The sequence below is a fragment of the Artemia sp. Qi Xiang Cuo genome, chromosome 5, assembly GCF_049724085.1.
Source record: "Artemia sp. Qi Xiang Cuo chromosome 5, ASM4972408v1, whole genome shotgun sequence".
Taxonomy (NCBI): Eukaryota; Metazoa; Arthropoda; class Branchiopoda; order Anostraca; family Artemiidae; genus Artemia; species Artemia sp. Qi Xiang Cuo.
Window position 1 is genome coordinate 28,815,111 of NC_142798.1, and position 22,510 is coordinate 28,837,620.

General features: G+C 35.8%; 1 protein-coding gene across 3 annotated transcripts in view; it reads left to right on the plus strand.

Annotated features, from left to right (window-relative positions):
* NaPi-III (Na[+]-dependent inorganic phosphate cotransporter type III) overlaps positions 1-22,510 on the plus strand; it is a 163,317-nt gene that overhangs the window by 123,985 nt on the left and 16,822 nt on the right. For all 3 annotated transcript variants that reach the window (XM_089089477.1, XM_089089476.1, XM_089089478.1), the window contains 3 exons: positions 5,475-5,632; positions 9,680-9,755; positions 18,726-18,790. In XM_089089477.1, coding sequence (XP_088945603.1) covers positions 5,475-5,632; positions 9,680-9,755; positions 18,726-18,790 — 299 coding nt within the window. The remainder of the gene's footprint in view (positions 1-5,474; positions 5,633-9,679; positions 9,756-18,725; positions 18,791-22,510) is intronic.

Here is a 22,510-nt window from a genome sequence, read left to right on the forward strand (position 1 = left end):
TGATTCTTATTGATGACTAACCATTCAAATTGGGATATTTAGCAATCCTTGATGTTTTTTAATTAGTATTTATGAATTAATTAAAAGATATAAATGGACAAAAGATTTGTAAGATACGTAACATACCGTATATGTAGACGGGCATAGCGTACTGTAAAGACTTAAGCTGCCCATAAAACATGGATCTGTTGACGCAGCAGTGTTCCTGCAGCCACGTACCGAAAATCTGTTTTGTTTTATTTGGTAGATTGAAATTTCTATCAACTGGAAAAGAGTCGGCGGAAAATTGTCGCACTCCTTGAGCAGTTAGTTTTTGCTGAAACATAATTATATTTGCTATCTCGCAGTATGAACAGGGTACTCGATATTTGTCTGTTTATATATATATATATATATATATATATATATATATATATATATATATATATATATATATATATATATATATATATATATATATATATATATATATATATATATATATATATATATATATATATATATATATATATATATATATATATATATATATATATATATATATATATATATATATATATATATATATATATATATATATATATATATATATATATATATATATATATATATATATATATATATATATATATATATATATTTATATATATATATATATATATTTATAGCGGAATGATGCTTTAAATCATATTCCCGGTTTGTCTAGAGGCCTTCTGAAACGGCAAGTCTTGACTGCTAAGAATGAACTTCAAGGATCGAGATTGTGCTTCTAGTTTAGCTTTCTTTATTGTTTAGTTTGAGAGACTTCGGCATAATTGCGTCCTATTGTGTGTTCACACTTCCAAAAAAGAGCTCCACGCCATATCTTTTGACAAAAAAAAACCTCAAACAATTTCCAAAGACAATCGGAAAATTGTATTCCTGTATAATAATTTCGAATAGTTTTTTTCTTAAGCAGTAGTTCTTATTCTAAATAGGTGTGTGATATGTATGGTAACAATATACAATGGATATTCCTCGAAAAAGTATTTTTAACGGTACTTTTCCATCATCGCCTGTGTTCTGTGGGTGTGTAAAATTGTTACTGAAAATTTTCCCATTGCTACGTGTACATATTCGAATAAGTATATACTGTTACATGATTGCCCGATTATAAATTATTTAAGTGTTCATAGTTTGTTTTATTTGGAAAAAAAAAAATATTATTTCAGTTCGTTGAAATATACAAAATTCCATTTGTTGTGGCAAACTTTTTTCCCACAAACCAATGAATGATACGTACGTGGAGCCAAAGCCGTACCCAGGGCGAGGGTTAGGAGGGTATGAACCCTCCCCCCTGAAATGTTCATCTGACTCTTAAAAACGTAACAAAAATGGATAAAAATAAATTTTTTCTGCGTTTTCAATTTTTTTTGTGTAACCCACCTCCCCCCGAAAAAAATCTTTGAGTAATCCCCCCCCCCCAAAAAAAAAGGTCCTGGGTATGGCCTTGCGTAAAGCACACAGAATGAATAAAAAGGTCTTATAGTTCTGTTATTCAACGTTTGAAAATGTTGGGTATAATATTTGGTTTAACCAAACGAGCTTTTCTAAGCATTCTGGCCTACTGTAGGTTTTTGGGACATTAATAAAGAAAAGAATATATAGTCCAGGACTTTTAGCTCAAAAAAGTGTCGAACCCGGACAAAATTGCAATATAAACGAAAATGGTACCAAAATGATATTTCCCAAAAAGGGAAATCGCCAGGGTAGGGGTAGAAAGCATGTGGAAATGTTTACAAATGTTAATACAGGAGATCTATAGAGGTTCGGCTACCCGATAGGTTCGGAAAAGGCAAAAAAAAACTCGAGAAAGAAATACGGAGTTTTTCATTCAGGAAGTTTTTCATTCAGGAAGAAAGACAAAATCGTTACACTGGCATCCGATGGGAACATAAGGATAGATGGCGAGATTTTGCATATCGACCCTGCACTGCTTTTTCAATGTTTTTCGACTGCTGCCCATACATCTGAAAATGACATGGCAGAAACTCTACGTTACGAACTGTGCAGTTATCTGCCCACTTTGTTTGAGAATTCTGGCATAATGCCAGACAAACCTGCACTAGCGAAAGCAATATGGAAAGAAGCAAAAATAGACTCGATTCACCACCTGCCAGTGTCAGATCATGTCACTGTAGTTGACGGAGGTTGGCTGCTTCAGCAAGCACCTAGGAAGATTGGTGATGCTTATGATTCAATCTGTGACAGCTATGTTAGTTTCGTTACTCGACGCTGTACCTACCCTACTGTTGTCTTCGATGGATACAGTGCTGGTCCAACCACGAAAGATGCTACCCACAACCGACGGTGTAAGGGAAGCCAGCATCAAGTGATCGATTTCAGTTTAGGGATGAAGCTCCAGAAAAAGAAGGAAGAGTTTTTGAGCAACTCTCAGAACAAACAGCGAATTATAAGCTACATCGGGGAAAAACTCAGAGCCAAAGGATTTGAAGTCGTCCATGCGAAGGATGATGCTGACTATCTAATCGTGAAGACTGCCGTAACGAAAACAGAAAACTCTGAAACAATAGTTCTTGGCAACGACACTGACCTTCTGATTCTACTCTTGTATCACCTCCCGCCTAATACAAAAACACTTTACTTCGAATCGTCAACGAACGCAAAAGAAGCGATAACACGGTTCTGGTGCCTCAACGAAGTTAAAAAAAAAATGGGAGAAGTATCCAGGCAACTTCTGGTAGGGCGTGCACTCTTGGGATGTGAGACGACCTCACGAGTTTTCGGACTTGGAAAGCAAGCTGTGCTACCTCTTTTGAAGAAGAGCGAAGTGTTCAGAAAAAATGCGAAGTGTTTCTGGATGAATCATCGTCTAAAGATGAAATTGTGAAAGTGGGTGAATATCTTCTCCTCAGCTTGTATAAAGCACGACCAAACGAAGATTTCACTAAGCTGCGACATCGAATTTTCTTGGAAAAAGTTTCTTCGTCAAATACTACGGGGTTTGTTAAGCCTGAAAGGCTTCCGCCAACCGAAGCTGCAGCTTCATTCCATTCCCAGCGAGTGCGCCTCCAGGTATCCCTTTGGAAAGGAGAACCAGCTGACCTCGACCCGGCTGATTGGGTTTGGCTCCTCAGAGACCATAAATACTCACCTGTGATGACCGATTTGTTGCTCGCACCTCAGACTCTTTTGAGTGTCGTGAGATGCAACTGTCAGACAGGCTGCGAGAACTCGCGATGCAGCTGCAAGAAAAATGGATTAGCGTGTACGTTCGCGTGCGGAGAATGTCAGGGTATCAACTGTTTGAATAGGGACAACGAGATTGTCGAAGACGAGGAGCTCGACTAGTGACATCAATGCTGTGTTTTTCAAGTCAACTCTACTGCCTTAAAAAGTGCAGATTTTACCTATATTTACTGAAGTTATTTCTTTAGTTTTTTATTCAACGATATTACCTACGAAAGTACAAAGCTTACGTATAATAGCGGAAGTTCTATACTGTGATCACTGTCAAGCGGTTGTTTTCTTTATGTTTAGTAATTCAATTGCTTGTAAGAAACCTCTGTGATTCAAGAAAGTAAAAGTTTGATACATAAGCGAGTTATTTTATCCATAGGCCCACTTATTAGCCATTAGCAGCTGGCTCAGGAGTCAGGTTTCCCTTCCCCCTGTCCGTTATTTCCTCCAGTTTTGTTCGGTTTTCATGGTTCTCGTTTTCTTTCCTTCATTTTAGGTGTCAGTTTCGTGATCAGCAGATAGGAAAACCCCAGAAAACACATTTCAAACTGATTTCTACCCCTGACTTCAATTGTCCCTTTTCTTTCCCTCTTTCCCCCTTTTCCCCCGTTATGGTGGGGCTCATGTTCTTTATTTCATTTTAGATGTCAGTTTCGGGATCAGCAGATAGAAAGACCCCAGAAAACATATTTCAAAGTGCTTTCTACCCCTACCCTGTATTTTTAAATTTTTTCCCTCTTCCCCCTGTTCCCCCCGTTTTCCGTAGTACTTTTATTCTATACTGAATTTTAGATGTCAGTTTCGTGATCAGCGTATGGGAAAGCACCCGAAAACTCACTTTGAACTATTTTCTGGGCATGTTCGGTATTTTTCCCAATTTCCCCCGCATTTCCCCCTTTTCCCCTGTTTTTCGGGTACTCGCCCCACTCGGATTTATGGGGACTTTTAGTATGTTGTACAGAATTTTTTTCTGATCATTTTGGTACCATTTTCGTTTATATTGCAATTTTGTCCGGGTCAAACCCTAAAAGTCCTGGACTAATAGTGGAAAATACAGTTTTGAAGGTTCTCAAGATTTTATTATAAATTCTTCTTAAAATAATTTTCATAAACTATGCACTGAAAAAAATTCAAATTCACGTGGTTTCTTTCAAAATTAAAGGTGCTTTATTCCATTGAAAAGTAATGTTAATACGTTATTTAAAGTATTTAAAACCTTTTGGTGTTTCAAATATAGAAAAGAGTTATAAATGGATAAACTATTTTATAAGGAAAGGAAAATATAAGAATTATAACGGTTAAGGCCATATCCCCGGGGGGGGGGGGTAGGGTGTTTGAACCGTCGGTAATTTGAATTTGTGTGTAATAATTATATGCATTTGTATAAAAATAATTTATGTATTATTAATTTTGCTAAACTTAATATTGAATTTAATTCTTTCAGCATTTATTAGGAGCAAGAGAGCAGAGGATTGCAACACATCCTCCAAGATAAGACAGCAACTACCCCCTCTTCCTCTAGGAAGACATAAATATAACATGTAAACATGCTAAATAAATATTTCATTTTCAGGCCAATCGTTTTATTTCTAATTTTTGCCCCCCCCCCCGGAAAATTTATGCAGGGGATCTTAGCTATATGAGCTGCAGTTTTTTCTTAAAAATCGGAAGTTGATAATATTGTTATACCGGTACTCATTTCAGGAATAAAATAAAAAAGCGTTTCAGCAATCTTTTTCCTCCGATATGGTCAGTTTCGTAGCCACGAAACAGGAAGTAAAATACTACTTCGTTTAATTTTTGCTGTGCTTAAAACTAGCATTAATACAGTCTTCGCTTACATTTTATTTTGAAATACATGACCTGACAGACGCGTTCGGCGCTTTTAGGAAGGTCAGGGAATTAAATTTTGCTGACTATTTGTTGGCTTTCGTGTTTGAGTTGACAGATCCATGTGAATATAAGTGTGAACTTCCCTTAGGTTAAAGCGGTGGTCCCCCTGGGTTCGCTACTGTTTTCCTTGGGTTAGAAATTTATTTCTTACAAAAGACTTTCAATAATAATTACTATTGATATTCTTCTTATATTTTCTTGTTCTCCTCCTACCTTTGAATCGGCAGTTTCACCCCTCCCTCCATTTTCTCGTCAGAAACAAAAATGACTAATCAGTGATGAGGGGCTACAGGGATGTACAGTAATCATTGCTTTTCTCCAATAAATCTTTCGAATTCCAGATTCGTCAGCAAGCATTACGCCAACAGATTCGAATAACGTATCTATGGAAAAACTCCCTACTAAAAAGAAGAATAAATTGGATGAATTCAACTTGAAAATAATCAATGAGAATTTTGAGAAGACTCAGTCTCTCATGGATCCCAAACCAGATGTCACGGTAACGAAACTTATTTCTGGCTATTATACATTTTGTCCTAATCTTGAACTGGTAATTGAGCTATTCTGAAGCCAAAATCAGACCGGTATACGAACCTTTGCGTGTACCAATGCGTTAGAGCACAAAGATAGTACTTAACAAGCTTTTTGGTACTATTATTTTGTTTAGAGAATGTTCTTATCACTGTGAAAAAGTAAGCTTAATTAAGTTTATTGACGCTAAAATCTAAAAAATAAAATATTCGACCTAATTCATTTTAATACTACTATTACTACTAACAACTCACGGCAGCACCAAGCCTCCTGAGGCCAACACAGCTGCGCACGCTCGTCCTTCATCCCAATCTACTCAAAGCCTCCCTTTTTACACTCTCCCAGGAAGTTTCCATTTCCCTTAAAAATTTTCTTATGAAATCCTTCCGCCCAAGACGAGGAGGACCTGCTTTCCATTTAGCCTTAGACGGTTGACCGAAAATTCATTTTGATATTAAACCCTAACTTGACTTCTTCTATACAGAGTTGATATATACCATTTATGAAGCTTGAAAGTATAAGGCTTAACAGAGTACCTCTTCCGTTACTACTTCAGAGGTGAAACAATAGGTGCTCTTGTACCCTTATTAATTGTTAAATATCATGAAATCTAAATTTTGTCTTACGTTATTACCAACCATTGCTATATATTTTCCAACTATTTGCACTATAGAAAGAAATTCTTTTAGTTATAGTTATTTGATTTCTAAGAGTTATAAATTATATAATCAGTTACTATAATTATTTGATTGGTCGTTCTCCTCCAATTGCCGAATATCTTAAATGCATAAAAAAGAGAAAAAGACAAGGAAGATTAAATGGAGGTTTAATGGTAAATAATGATGAAGACCACACTGCTTTTCTGTAATACAAATATAAGTTAAATGAGGAATTATTCTAAAACAGTGAAAATATTTCTTGTCATCAGCAAAGCTGATGAGTGTTTATTTATATAAAATAAAACTCGGAACAAAATAAATGACCATTATTTTGCAAGGTCACGTATTTTATTGTAGATCTTCTGCTTTGCTGATGACGATATAGAGCCGAAATATTCATTTAGAAAGTTTTTTCACTGTCTTAAAATAATTTCTCATTGCTTTACCTTTGAGTTTTAATGGTAAAAAAAGAGAGAGGGTGAGAGAGAGAACAAAAATTGACAGCGAAAATGTCCTTTATTGTTCTTTTTCTTAAGTCTATTCTTTAAAATGTATTTTCCAATCCTTACACAAGAAAACTTGTCTGACCTTTATTGTGAGATTTTTGATTAGCGGATGGATTCATCGATCATGTCTCCCCAGCTGACCATTTCTTATTCAAGTGAAAGCTGATGCCTTTCTTTTGACATCATCAAAGACTGAATGTCATGATAAAACACGTGCATAGACAACACGTGAATATGCACTCTCTTAAAAACTTTGGCAGCTAGGCAGCAATATGAAAAATATCCTCCTCTTAGATATGATAGAATGCTCGTATTAAAAAAAAGTGGAAGTTGAATCAATTATTTTCATAATCATTACATATGTCAAATTCGTTACTTTTGTACTTTTGTAACTATTAATATTAGCTCACCATCAGTGGTTTTATCCAGATGTATTTTTGAAGGTCAGATCCCCCTCCCCCGCCACAATATGGAGAATTACATATGCTTGTCAGACCCGTGCGTAACACTGGAAGAGACAGTGGTGTTTTTTTTGGTGGGTGGGTGGGGAGGGGTCAGGAGGTATATGTCCTCCCCCAGGTTTTTCCCTCCTTCATATTTTGAAAAACCCTTTTTTTGTTTTCTTTGAAAAATGTCGTCTTGGGTATTTCCATTGAAAAATTGAAAAAAAACAAATAAATGCCTCCCCTTAGATTTTGAAAAAGATACATTTCCCCTCCCCAATTTTCGTAAATTGAGGTTACTAGTGGGAGGGAGGCTCAAACCCCTGTTCCTCCTGAGATGTCAACCTTTTTATAATTGTGGAAAATTGTCTTGCCTTTTTCGTATAATTCACCAGCTTTGGTGATTTTGACGAACTTATCCCCTCCCCAAGATTTTCAGGTCCGTTTATAATTTAGAACATCTAATGCACTGAATACCTAATAGGTTCCCAAACTTTGCGGAACTCTTAAAACAAATTGCACATATTCCCTTCAAAATACGTATATAACATATCTCTGGTGATTTTTTTTTATCGGAGTTCATCATGGGCCAGTCTTTCTTCCAGAGCCTCGAGGAGCCTGTGGAACTCCAGTGTTTTATGAAACAGCCCTCTTGAGAAACTCTTTATCTAATAACTTTAAACATGTTTTTCTCAACTGAACAAACAACTTCAAAAAGGAGCTGCGTTGCGCTCCAGAAATCAGTCGTCAGTAATGATTCTTAAATATTTTTCATTACCTTAATTATAAAATTTTGGATAACAAAAAATTCAGTCACTTGTTGGGTCATAATTTGTTAAAGGGGCTAACACTATAGTCGCTTCACCGCCTATAATGTTAAGGACAAATAATTTTTTTTTTCTTACCTTAACTTTTGGAACGAGATAATAATAAACATCCATCATTAATAATGATTAGCTTCCGAATCGTACCCATAGATGTATTATTTCAAATTTTTTTTTTTAATATTCTTACGTCTATGATCGCATCTTCGGACTTCTCCTCAAAATTGAAAAGCGCTTGAGCATCCGTATCTTTTTTATTAAAAGAGGGGCAACCTTGAAATATAGTTTTCAAGGGAGGGGGAAGGGTGCTTAAAAGCTAGAAAAAATGGTTCCTATATTTCTGGTAGTTTGGAGCAGAAGGGGGATGTGCCCGCCTTCGTCCCCCATTGGGTGCTTATGGGATCAGGTTACAGCTTTGTCTGCTATTGTTGTTATACCGTTATTACTTTTTCCATCTATGTCTTTTATTATGTTTGTCTAGCCGTGTGACGTGTATGTGATATATCTATTTATAAGTCTCAAAAACTAACGTGTTGACCAATTGCAAAAGAGCACAAGGTGATGACGAATACATTTCACCAAAGCTGACCTGTTTGTTTATTTATTCGACTCTTTTGTAAACTGGATCTGTTAATCTTTTTTTTGTTCCGGTTAGTTTGTACGAATAAAATTTTCAAATTGACAAAATTTATGCAAAAACTATTTGATAAAAACACATCAGTACTCCTGCAAAATCTCTCTGGGCAGAGTTTTTTTTATTTTAAAGCCTAGGATTCGAGATGGATGACGGAGGGATTGCCCTCCCCTCCTTCTGTGGGTGCCTTGGAAATTTTTGCTTAATATCACCGATTATTAAAATCAGAAAATGTAGCAAATAACTTTCAAATCTTCTGGAAATAAGCTCGAAGTAAACCTTATCTATTCACTTAGAAACTCTAGGGCAAAGAGTTTATTTTCCGAATTTGGAATTCTAATTTCTGAACAGTGGAGCAAAAAATAAATGAAGATTTCTATCCTTTGTTTTCTATTGAGAAGTAATTCAAGTATATGAAGTTGCCAAAACTGATGAGCAGTCCTCCTCTATCTCGCACTGGATCGCCAAGGATTGTAGGTTATTTTTCAGGGTGTCATCCTAGCCTTTCTGTCACCTCTTTGCGTGCTATTTAGTAGAACCATTCGTTTGGATTATTTTTAGCCCTACTTGACATGCTCAAGCCCCTCTTTCATACTACACATATTGACATGGGTCACACCAATTTCCCCATAAAAACCGCATAGTTATAAGTAGTGATCATGTGTCAGAGCCCGAGAATGGGACCGGTATTGCCTTAGAATAATTTATTTTAGAACTCTTTTGCAAGAGATATGAAAGAGACATTGTTTCGAGTTTATGGGAGGGAGGGGGTTTTAAGGAATTTTGATAGGAGTAAAATCTGTAACCACATCTGAAAGAAAAAAAAAACTAGTCGTACCGCTCTCATTTCTTTCTAGTGTTGTTGCTGCGAAACCATAGCTTGAAGTGAAATATGAAAATGTATAATTCCGAAGGTTTTCTAATAGAGCTTTTGGGTTTTTATTTTCAGATTATTTCTACTGAAAAACAAAATGGCTACAACAACATTTCTTATCCGCCGAGTGATCAAGTTACTCCCGTAAAAGGTATTTAATTTTCTTTTTAATTTTCTAAATGTGCAACGGATTATAGATCGCACTCTACTCAGTGACAATGATTGTCTACCAATTTATTTCTCAAATGGTCGTCGATTTAACATTGATGTTTATGGACACTGACTAATTTATTCTTTAAAAATAAATAGAGAAAAAAAGAGAAAACGGAGAGAGACACAAATTATCATGTATTTTGAAGCTGTGCTTTTTCTAAAATTACTCTTTTTTCCCCGAGTTATGAAATTTCATAAGTCGAAATGGAATTGGAGTTCGACTTAAATCTATAACTTTATGTTAAACTAACCCTCCCCCCAAAAAAATGTAGTTTGGGGGAGTAAAAATCTAGAGAGGCATAGTCCCCCCTGACCCCATCCCTCCAAAAGACGCCGCTGAAATAGTATGAGGGAAACCCTTTTTTATTGAACCGAAAGCACTGAACGTTGAGTGTTCGCATAACTTAACGATTTGAGAGTTTAAATCATAGGCAGCGCGCTAGCGCTGCCTAAGTAAAGAACGATGTGGGCACAATGTGTTTTTTTTTCTCAATACCCGGGCACTTTGTATCGAAGGAGTTGTTGTAGAAACTTCGAAAAGGGCTCATTCGATTGGAAATTGGAGTGGCTAGTGCCCTTTTTAATAGTTGAAAGTGATTGGAGGGCAACTAGCCCCCCCACGCCCATCATTCCCCAAAACACATCAAATCAAATTTTGAGATAGCCATTTTGTTCAGTACAGTTGATTTCAAGATAGAAAATGTGTTTTTTAGTAGGACACTCCCCCGCAGCCCTCAGGGCAAGGGTTTTAAGTTATGCCCTGGGGGCATATAAGGTTTTTAAAGAAGGTGTTGTCTTAGAAACTTCAAAAAAAGCTCATTCGATTGGAAATCCAAAGGACTAGTGCCCTTTTTAATAGTCAAAAGTGATCGGAGGGCAACTAGCCCCCCCACCCACACCCATCATTCCCCAAAACACATCCAATAAAATTTTGAGATAGCAATTTTGTTCAGCGTAGTTGATTTCCAGATAGAAAACATATTTTTGAGGAGGACACTCCCCCACAACCCTCAGGGCAAAGATTATAAGTTATGCCCAGGGGGCATATAAGGTTTTTATTGAAATCTTTGTTGTAGAAACTTGAAAAAGGGCTCATTCGATAGGAAATTAAACAAATAGCGCCCTTTTGAATAGTTAAAAGGGAGTTAAGGGCAATGAACCCCCTTCTCACTCCCACTTTTTCCCAAAACATATTTACTACAAGTTTAAGGGAATTCATTTTGGTAACGTGGCTAGAAGGTATAGGAATCAGATGCTTGTTCAAGACAACCCCTCCCCCCGCAGCACATGGATCCCGGCGGGTCAGTATTGCTCTGGGGGCGCCTCCTGCTTAAATTGGCAGAGTCGTTGTAGAAACGTCAGTGTCTTAGAAATAAGCTCATTCAATTGGAAATTCAAAGGGCTAGTGCCTTTTTTAATAGTTGAAAGTGATTGGATAGCGACTAAAGCCCCTCTCACGCCCACCGTTTCATAGGCAGCGCGCTAGCGCTGCCTAAGTAAAGAACGATGTGCCACAATGTGTTTTTTTCTTCTTCTTCTCTTCTTTCTTCGACAGGTACTTCCTATCGAAGGAGTTGTCGTAGAAACTTCGAAAAGGGCTTATTGAATTAGAAATTGGGGTGGCTAGTACCCTTTTTAATAGTCGAAAGTAATTGGAGGGCAGCTAGCCAACCCCCCCCCCCCCCCCACGCCCATCATTCTCCCAAACACATCCAATCAAATTTTTTAGATAGCCATTTTGTTCAGCGTAGTTGATTTCCAGATAGAAAATATGTTTTTGAGGAGGATACTCCCCCACAACCTTCGGGGCAATGGTTTTAAGTTATGGCCTGAGGGCCTATAAGAACGATGTTGGCACAATGTATTATTTTTATGAAGGGCACTTCATATGGAAGGGGTCGTCATATAAATTTCAAAAGGGGCTCATTCGATTGGAAATTGAGAATTCTAGTGCCCTTTTTAATAGTCGAAAGTGATTGGAGGGCAACTAGCCTCCCCCAAGCCCATTTCCCCCAAACACATCCAATCCAAATTTTGAGATAGCCATTTTGTTCAGCGTAGTTGATTTCCAGGTAGGAAATATGTTTTTCAGAAGGAGACTCCCCCAAAACCCTCAGGGCAAGGGTTTTAAGTTATGCCCTGGGGGCATATAAGGTTTTTATAGAAGGCGTTGTCGTAGAAACTTCAAAACAGGCTCATTCGATTGGAAATTCAAAGGGTTAGTACCCTTTTTAATAGTCGAAAGTGATTGGAGGGCAACTAGCCCCCCCCCCACGGCCCTTATTACCCCAAACACATCCAATCAAAATTTTGAGATAGCCATTTTGTTCAGCGTAGTTGATTTCCAGATAAAAAATATATTTTTCAGGGTGACACTCCCCCACTACCCTCTGGGCAAGGGTCTTAAGTTATGCCTTGGGGGCATATAAGGTTTTTAGAGAAAATGTTGTCGTAGAAACTTCAAAAATGGCTCATTCGATTGGAAATTGAAAGGGCTAGTGACCTTTTTAATAGTCGAAAGTGATTGGAGGGCAACTAGCCCGCCCCGCCCATTGTTTTCCCAAACACATCGAATAAAAATTTTGAGATAGCCATTTTGTTCAGCGTAGTTGATTTCCGATAGAAAATATGTTTTTGAGGAGGATACTCCCCCACAGCCCTCACGGCAAGGGTTTTAAATTATACCCTTGGGATATATAAGGTTTTTAAAGAAGGTGTTGTCGTAGAAACTTCTAAAAAAGCTCATTCGATTGGAAATTCAAAGGGGTAGTGCCCTTTTTAATAGTCGAAAGTGATTGGAGGGCAACTAGCCCCCCCCACACCCATGATTCCCCCAAACACATCCAATTAAAATTTTGAGATAACCATTTTGTTCAGGGTAGTTGATTTCCAGATAAAAAATTTAATTTTGAGGAGGACACTCCCCCACAACCCTCAGGGTAAGGAGTGTAAGTTATGCCCTGAAGGCAGATAAGGTTTTTATTGAAATCTTTCTCGTAGAAACTTGAAAAAGGGCTCGTTCGATTTGAAATTCAAAGGGATAGTACCCTTTTTAATATTCGAAAGTGATTGGAGGGCAACTAACCCCCTCTCACGCCCACCTTTTCCCCAAACACATCCAATAAAAATTTGAGATAGCCATTTTGTTTAGCGTAGTTGATTTTCAGATAGAAAATATATTTTTGAGGAGGACAGTCCCCCACAACCCTCAGGGCAAAGATTATAAGTTATGCCCTGGAGGCATATAAGGTTTTTATTTAATTCTTTGTCATAGAAACTGGAAAAAGGACTCATTCGACTTAAAATTTAAAGGGAGAGTACTTTTTATAAGAGTCAAAAGGGATTTGAGGGCAACTACCCCCCCTCTCGCGCCTACTTGTTCCCAAACAAATCCAGTTCAAATTTTTTGATGGCCATTGTGTACGACGTAGTTGAAAGTTTTGGAAACCAGGTCTTTAAGGATGACAACCCCTCCACCCACAGCCCTCAGGGCAAGGGTTGTAACTTATGCCCTGGGGCATATAAAGTTTTTATTGAAAGCGTTGCCGCAGAAACTTCAAAAGGGCTCATTCAATTGGAAATTGAAAGGGCTAGTGCCTTTTTTAATAGTTGAAATTGATTGGATAGCGATAAACGCCGCTCTCACGCCCACCATTTTCCAAAACACATTCAATCAAAATTTTGCAGGCCAAACTATAGTGTTAAAAAACGAAAAGATTTAAAGTATTATTTCCTTTTTCCCTGAAAAGACTATGTCAATATAAAACAAACAGAAATTAATTTAAAAAAAACTTTTTCCACATAATAACTTTTTCAAAGAAAAGTAAAGAACTCCATTAAACAAAAAATTAGTCAAAATAAAATCAAATAATCTACCAAGCTTGAAACTACCACAAATCAGCATCGATAAATAAATGAAACCCAAAATAAACAGAAATTACAATAATTAACCGAGTCAAACTCAAAACGAGCAGAAATTAACATAAGTTGGGCGCAAAACCCCTATGCCTTCCCAAGGCCAGAACAAAATTTGCACTTAACTGAAATTTAGAAATCAAAATGTTTATATTATTTGATTTATTAAAGTTATAAAAGTAAAAACATTTATATTTTTTCAGTAAAGTGCAAATTGTTTTCGGGCCTTGGGAAGGCTTGGGAGTTTTGTGCCCAACTTATGTTAATTTCTTCTCTTTTTTTAGTTTGACTCGGTTAATTATTGTAATTTCTGTTCGTTTTGGGTTTCATTTATTTATCCATACTGATTTGTGGTAGTTACACGCTTGGTAGATTATTTGATTTTATTTTTACTAATTTTTTGTTTAATGGAGTTCTTTGCTTTTCTTTGAAAAACTTATTTTGTGGAATTTTTTTTTAAATTAATTGGATCAAAACGTTTAAGTAAATTACTGCGCAAATGGTAAAGTACAGTATTACTCCCCCACAACCTTCGGGGCAACGGTTTTAAGTTATGCCCTGAGGGCCTATAAGAACGATGTTGGCACAATGTATTATTTTTATGAAGGGCACTTCATATGGAAGGGGTCGTCATATAAATTTCAAAAGGGGCTCATTCGATTGGAAATTGAGAATTCTAGTGCCCTTTTTAATAGTCGAAAGTGATTGGAGGGCAACTAGCCCCCCCCAAGCCCATTTCCTCCAAACACATCCAATCAAAATTTTGAGATAGCCATTTTGTTCAGCGTAGTTGATGTCCAGGTAGAAAATATGTTTTTGAGAAGGACACTCCCCCACAACCCTCAGGGCAAGGGTTTTAAGTTATGCCCTGGGGGCATATAAGGTTTTTATAGAAGGTGTTGTCGTAGAAACATCAAAACAGGCTCATTTGATTGAAAATTTAATGTGTTCGTACCCTTTTTAATAGTCGAAAGTGATTGGAGGGCAACTAGCCCCCCCCCCACGCCAATCATTCCCCACAAGACATCCAATCAAAATTTTAAGATAGCAATTTTATTCAGCGTTGTTGATTTCCAGATAAAAAATATATTTTTCAGGGGGACACTCCCCCACTACCCTCTGGGCAAGAGTCTTAAGTTATGCCCGGGGGGAATATAAGGTTTTTATAGAAGATGTTGTCGTAGAAACTTCAAAAAGGGCTCATTCGATTGGAAATTCAAAGGGCTAGTGCCCTTTTTAATAGTCGAAAGTGATTGGAGGACAACTAGCCCCCCCCCGCCCATTGTTTCCACAAACACATCGAATAAAAATTTTGAGATAGCCATTTTGTTCAGCGTAGTTGATTTCCGATAGAAAATATGTTTTTGAGGAGGATACTCCCCCACAGCCCTCACGGCAAGGGTTTTAAGTTATTCCCTGGGTTCATATAAGGTGTTTAAACAAAACGTTGTCGTAAAACCTTCAAAAAATGCTCATTCGATTGGAAATTCAAAGGGCTAGTGCCCTTTTTAATAGTCGAAAGTGATTGGAGGGCAACTAGCCCCCCCTCCCCATTATTCCCCCAAACACATCCAATCAAAATTTTGAGATAACCATTTTGTTCAGCGTAGTTGATTTCCAGATAAAAAATATGATTTTGAGGAGGACACTCCCCCACAACCCTCAGGGCAAGGATAGTAAGTTGTGCCCTGAAGGCATATAAGGTTTTTATTGAAATCTTTCTCGTAGAAACTTGAAAAAGGGCTCGTTCGATTTGAAATTCAAAGGGATAGTACCCTTTTTAATATTCGAAAGTGATAGGAGGGCAACTAATCCCCTCTCACGCCCACCTTTTCACCAAACACATGCAATAAAAATTTTGAGATAGCGATTTTGTTTAGCGTAGTTGCTTTCCAGATAGGAAATATATTTTTGAGGAGGACACTCCCCCACAACCCTCAGGGCAAAGATTATAAGTTATGCCCTGGAGGCATATAAGGTTTTTATTTAAGTCTTTGTCGTAGAAACTTGAAAACGGGCTCATTCGCCCACCTTTTCCCCAAACACATCCAATCAAAATTTTTAGATATCCGTTTTATTCAACGTAGTTGAAAGTTTTGGAAATTAGGTCTTTAAGGATGAGAACCCCTCCACCCACAGCCTTCAATGCAAGGTTTCTAAGTTACGTCCTGGGGCATATAAGGTTTTAATTGAAAGCGTTGCCGCAGAAACTTCAAAATGGCTAATTCAATTGGAAATTGAAAGGGCTAATGCCTTTTTTGATAGTTGAAATTGATTGGATAGCGATAAACGCTGCTCTCATGCCCACCATTTTCCAAAACACATCTAGTCAAAATTTTGCTGGCCAAACTATAGTGTTAAAAAACGAAAATAATATAATGTCAATATAAAACGAACAGAAATTAATTAAAAAAAACTTTTTCCACCTAATAACTTTTTCAAAGAAAAGTAAAGAACTCCATTAAACAAAAAATTAGTCAAAATAAAATCAAATAATCTACCAAGCTTGAAACTACCACAAATCAGCATCGACAAATAAATGAAACCCAAAATGAACAGAAATTACAATAATTAACCGAGTCAAACTCAAAACGAGCAGAAATTAACATAAGTTGGGCGCAAAACCCCTATGCCTTCCCAAGGCCAGAACAAAATTTGCACTTAACTGAAATTTAGAAATCAAAATGTTTATATTATTTGATTTATTAAAGTTATAAAAGTAAAAACATTTATATTTTTTCAGTAAAGTGCAAATTGTGTTCTGGCCTTGGGAAGGCATAGAAGTTTTGCGCCCAACTTATGTTAATTTCTTCTCTTTTTTTAGTTTGACTCGGTTAATTATTGTAATTTATGTTCGTTTTCGGCTTCATTTATCTATCGATACTGATTTGCGGTAGTTAAATGCTTGCTAGATTGTTTTATTTTATTTTTAGTAATTTTTTGTTTAATGGAGTTCTATGCTTTTCTTCGAAAAACTAGTTTTGTGGAAAATTTTTTTTTAATTAATTGGATCAAAACGTTTAAGTAAATTACTGCGCAAATGGTAAAGTACAGTATTAAATATGTATTATAAGGATCAAAACACAAATATTTTATAGAAAACGAACTTTTTTTTTAGAAACTATGGTGAAGAGTTTATTTTCCGAACTTTGAATTCTAATTTTTGAACAGTGGAGCAAAAAATAAATGAAGATTTCTATCCTTTGTTTAATAAAACTTTGATAGCTCTAACGAAGAGCTATCAGTCGTTTGGATGACTCTGGAAAAAAAAACAAATAGAGACGCAACTTGAAAGTTACACATAAGTCCAAGTTTGATGATGTAATCGGAGGTATTTTTATGGAAAGGGATAAAAAAATTATAAAAGAGCATTTTTTCAAATGATTCGAATTTTTTCTTTTTTTCTTCGATTTTTGAAATTTTTTTTATGCAGTCATGCATGACTGTGCGTTCAGTAACATTTTTTTTTTTTTTTTATCTTTTTACGTGGTTCATTAGTTATTTCAAAATCTCTGTTATTCAAACATAAAACACTTTTATTATATTGTGTTCATAATTTCCCAAAAAAGTATAAAGTATCCCAGTCAATTTAGGTTTTACGCTAGAAACTGCTAGAACTTTACACTAGAAAAATTTGGATGCACTCCAGCGACCTATTATCACTAGTAATAAAGCATAACGTTCAATTTGGTTCGCTGAAACAAAAACTCACATAATAGTGGTAATGATACTCTATTACATTTTTTGTTTAAGCAGTCCAAAGGGAGGGGGACTTTTTCGAGGCTGGTTTTACTGCTAAAAATTTGTATGCGTTCCAAAAGTTAATTATCATCAATGACAATTGATTATTTACTACTATTACAAAACATAAAATTACTGCTGTGTGCTTAAAGAAAATGCGATCGTAATGATGGTAATGATGAGTTATTTGACTTTTGGTGTTTTGATATTGAGTTTCAAAGGTTGAGAGAAGAACATTTTCCCGTTCGGTTTGAAAGAGAGGTTTTATAAATTTGGGAGGTTGGTTGGTTTGGGAGATTTTGCTGTAGTATGGCGCATAGACAACATTTTTTTTCATTATTTTTTTACAGGTGTATATTTGTTGTGAATTTTATTTTTCTTTGTATTAAACACGGTCAATTAGGCTTTTGAGCTCTTCTGTTTTTTCTTCTTTTATTTCTTTATTTTACATAATTAGTGACAATTATAAACCCGAGAGTTGATGGTATTCTACTTGCCCATACCGAACTTTTAGATAATGAATTTTGTCAACAAAATAAAGTACAAAGGTTTTAGAATATTTGCTTTTTTAAAATCACTATTTCTCGTCTAATTTTCAGAAAAAGAAGTTTGGACAAAACTGAGGAAGTTTGGAATTTTCGAAATGAGTTTTGCAAAATAAGCCTTCATGTTAGACTGTATTTATGGTGAACATGCGTAAGCAAAAGTAACTATTAAGATAGGATTTAATCATCGCTTAAAAAGGAAAAAACAAATAATATTCAGGCTACCTATTGTCCAGTATCAAGAGCAGATGAGCTAGAAAACGAGAAAGAATTCTCTCGTTGTTATTCATCCACTTGTCACATTGTAGAGGTGTATTATTTCATAGGAGGTAGGGTAAATCAACCAAGATCGGAATAAACAATGCCTCAATATCTTTAGCTCAAAGATCTTCTTTGCAAAGAAAGAAATTGTCAGCCACACAAAAACCGCGATTTTAGTCTTCTATAAAATAAAGTGTATCGAACTACTTGGTGCAAAATGGCACTGCATAAAATTCTATTTTTCTGAAGAAAGCTTCGCTAGTGAAATACCGAAAAATTCTACATAAGAAAAGACGTGTTATACTTAAAGAAGGAAAAAAGAAAAGTAAATACAAAAATAGCAAATAGATCTGGAAGAAAGAGAAACAAAAAAATAATTGTACAAGTCAAATGTTTTGCATGTTAGCTTTATCTAAAATTTGTAAACGTGAAACTTTCATTTTCAGGGTTGTCTCCAAATAGCAGTGCAGCGCCTCTTATAAAGCGCACCACAATGCCAGAAATTAAACAGGTAAATTTATAATTATTTTTATCTTTTAATGCTAGTTTCATGGTGTATTTGGCTCTTCTTAATCATTTTGACATTCTTATCTCTAAAAATTCATGCACCTGCGTTAGTGGAGAGGAGGATCTAGTGTGGCACATAAAAAGAGCAGGTGCACAGCAAAAGGGTGAATTATTTCTCCCCCTAGAACTTTTGGCGTCTTTGACGTCTTAATTTAGCTTTTTGTGCCGCATTTGTTGGCACACTGAACGATTTTATCTGCACATTCTTCATATCCCCCCTCCATTCTTAAAACCCTAGCTTCGCTCTGGAAAAGAGTAATTGTTTCAGCTATCATCGGAGAAAAGGATTAAGGTGTTGATGTTGTTCGACTACATTCTGATTAAAAACAGATTTTTGTTAACTTTTGTGTAATATAAGGCAACTATTGAATTGTTCACATTGGTATGATAAGCAATATAACCTTATAACCAAGATTACCTAAAATACACACATAGAAATAGACCCCGGAGCCGCGCCGATGAGGGAAGACCGGTGGCGGCGGGGCCAAAAACAGAGCGCCGCGCCGCCGTTAAGGTGTCGGCGCCGTGCCGCCGGCGCGCTCAATTTTGACCGCAGACATTAATGTTTTCATCAGTCTTTCTCAAATCACAGCTTCAATCTACAACAGATTCGAGCCTATTCATGAGTTCAAAAATTCACAATTCGCTGGCTGTAAACTGGTCTTCTTTGTTATTCATCAAGAGAAGCAGAAATCTGGTAGAAACGAAATGGCTGTGGCGTTTCAGAACTCTTGCATAATACGAGTAGTTGAAGTATCTATTAGCTATGTATTCTTAACATAAATAATTATAAAAATTAGTTGTTTTTTTCATCGAGTAATACTGCATACAAAACTTCAAATATTGTATCACAAAATTCGTCAGTTATCTAGGTAAAAACTATGAATATAAGTTTGAACTTATAAGCTTAATTTTTTCATAATGCCCTTTGCCTATATCTGTTTTGTCACCTTTAAAACAGTTGAAATTGGCGACTTTGACATTGATGGTTTTCTTTTTTTTTTGCTCTTTTGGATTCTTATGAAGCCTTTCTTGTATTAAAAACTGGTTTTTAATAACAATTTAAAAACAATACATTTTACAGTTTTTTTGGCTTCTTTATAGAATATATGTCATGTAGGCTAATGCTGAACTGCTGCTTTTTTATTGCTTTTGGCTGCTCTTTTGGATATTATTAATTTTTTCTTTTGGGGATTCATTCCAAATTATAAACTGATAAATACCTAATATCAGTCAAATTATAAACTGCATCTAAAATGAATAAATTTAACAAATCGAAAAATACATGATGAACACTTCACGTGAGTTATAATGAAATTATAATGAAACAAAAAACGCTTAATGGTTTATTCGGTATGAAGAAAATGAAGTGCCAGCTATTTTCTTAGGTAAAAAATGAAAAGCTTATCCGTTTTAAATGTAATTAAATGAAATAATATGCAGACTGAAGTAGCTCCAGGAAGATGTGGAGATTTTCATCCTAGTTCGTCACTTTTAATCCAAGCAAAATGCTAGGACATTTAGTATCAGTTATTGAGTTAAAGCTTTGATTTGCAAATGCTCACAACAAAAATTACCAAATTTAAGAAAGTCGCAACAATAAGTCACCTGGTTCAAAATACTCAAAGATTGCTCGTTGATCCCCACCCAGACTCAAAGCTTCTGCTATGGTCATTTCCATGGAAATAGCCAAAGAGTTTCTTTTTAAAATAGCTTTAAAGCGTAGTTAGGGGTAATTAACGTTTTTTGCTTTTCTTCAAAGCTTTGAAAAAAGTTTTATAATATTCAAAATGTTACATTTGTAATATTTGAGCATATTTGTCGAAATCATTTGGATATTTGTGGAAATCATTAGTGGGGTGATCGAATTTTTTAAACCACTGTAGATACGCAAGAACGTTGCAACATCTAGTACCCTGAGGTCATAAGACTGTCAAAGACTCCTCCTTGAACCTCCCAAATTGAAAGCTGTTATTATGACCTGGCCTTTTAATGTAACTTGGGCACTGGACCAAGGGCGCCATTGTCACTCGAGCGCAATGCTAGGTGGGGATGTCGATATCGCTTTTGTTACGCCAATTCGTTTTAGTGTGAATCTGCCTGGTACTCATGAATGAATGTTTTCAAAGTAAACCCGTTTCATCAATAAGAAAAAAAACGGGTTGGACGCATATGTCCCTTTCCCTTTGGACGACAAAACCATGCGAGTGCTGTATCAAGTATAACTCACGAAAATCTTGTTAATTTTTGTCAACTTTTCAACTTTTTGGTATCCCTGCTTTAAATAAAAAAAAGGTACTATCACTTAAATATAATAACTCCATATGCCCCCCCCCCCTCTGGATACCATCTTGATAGGATACCGTCTCTGCTTTAAATAAAAAAAAATAATTAACCTATTGGCACCCCTGCTTAAAAAAAAAAAATCGAGATATTATAATTTAAATATGATCGCTCACTAAACCCCCCCCCCCTCTGGATACCACCTTGATAGGATGCCGTCTCTGCTTTAAATTAAAAAAAAAACTTTTTGGGATCCCTGCTTTCAATAAAAAAAATTCGAGACATTATCATTTAAATTTAATACCTCCATACCCCCCCCCCCCTCTGGATACCACCTTGATAGGATACTGTCTCAGCTTTAATTAGAAAAATAATTTGCTTAATAATTAACTAGGTCAATATGTGGTTCAAACAAACACGCAAAATAACGTTAAACCGCTTAGTGTTCCTTGAAAAAAAAATTGAGGCTATTGATAAAGGTGTAGAATGGCGACGACAAAAAGGTAGAAATTATTAAGATATACCTCAAAATATCGGAAAACTGAGACATAGATTTGCCATGGTATTCAATAAGATTCAAAGAATATAATTAAAAGGGAGCAAACACAAAAGCCAAATTAGACCAGTAGCCTATGAGAAATTGCAAAATACCCAAGACAATGAACAAGTCCTAATGGGAGGTCCTGGGTCTATCAAAATATTTCGATGGTTTCCCAGGGAATTTGATATCAGTTTTTTCTGTCTCCGCTTTAAATGAAAAAAATAATTATCTCTTTGGCATCCCTGCTTTCAATAAAAGAAAATGAGCTATTATCATTTAAAAATTATAGCCCCCTATCCCCCCCCCCTATAGGCAGTAATTTACAATTTATTTATGAATCATATTTTTGGGGTACTTCCGGTTCAATTTTTAATTCCCCAACCTTTTATATAGCTTAGTCTACAGCTAAATTTTGTCTCAAAAGAAGGTTTTTTTTGGTAGAGGGGGGGGGGGGGGGATAAAAATTCCTCCGAAAAAATATTGTATTTTCTACCCGGTGTTTAAAGATTGATGATTAAAAATTATTAAACTCTCATCTAAAAACAGCAAAAAAAAAAAATATCCAAATTTACAAATAAGCTGTATAAATAATCTTTCTGCTGTCAATTTAAAAATCCAACTTAAGGCTGAATCTGTATAGTAGTGAATGCGTTCTATAATTCTATTCAACTTGAAATAAAATTCTTGACTACGAATGATGTAAGAAATAGCGATTGGGAAACTGCATTTGAAATGATTTAAACTCATTTCTTACAGACGATTTTTCTTTTGTCAATATATGAAGAACTGTGTATATTGCAATATTTGCAATTGCATATTGCATCTGTCTGGTTTTTATGC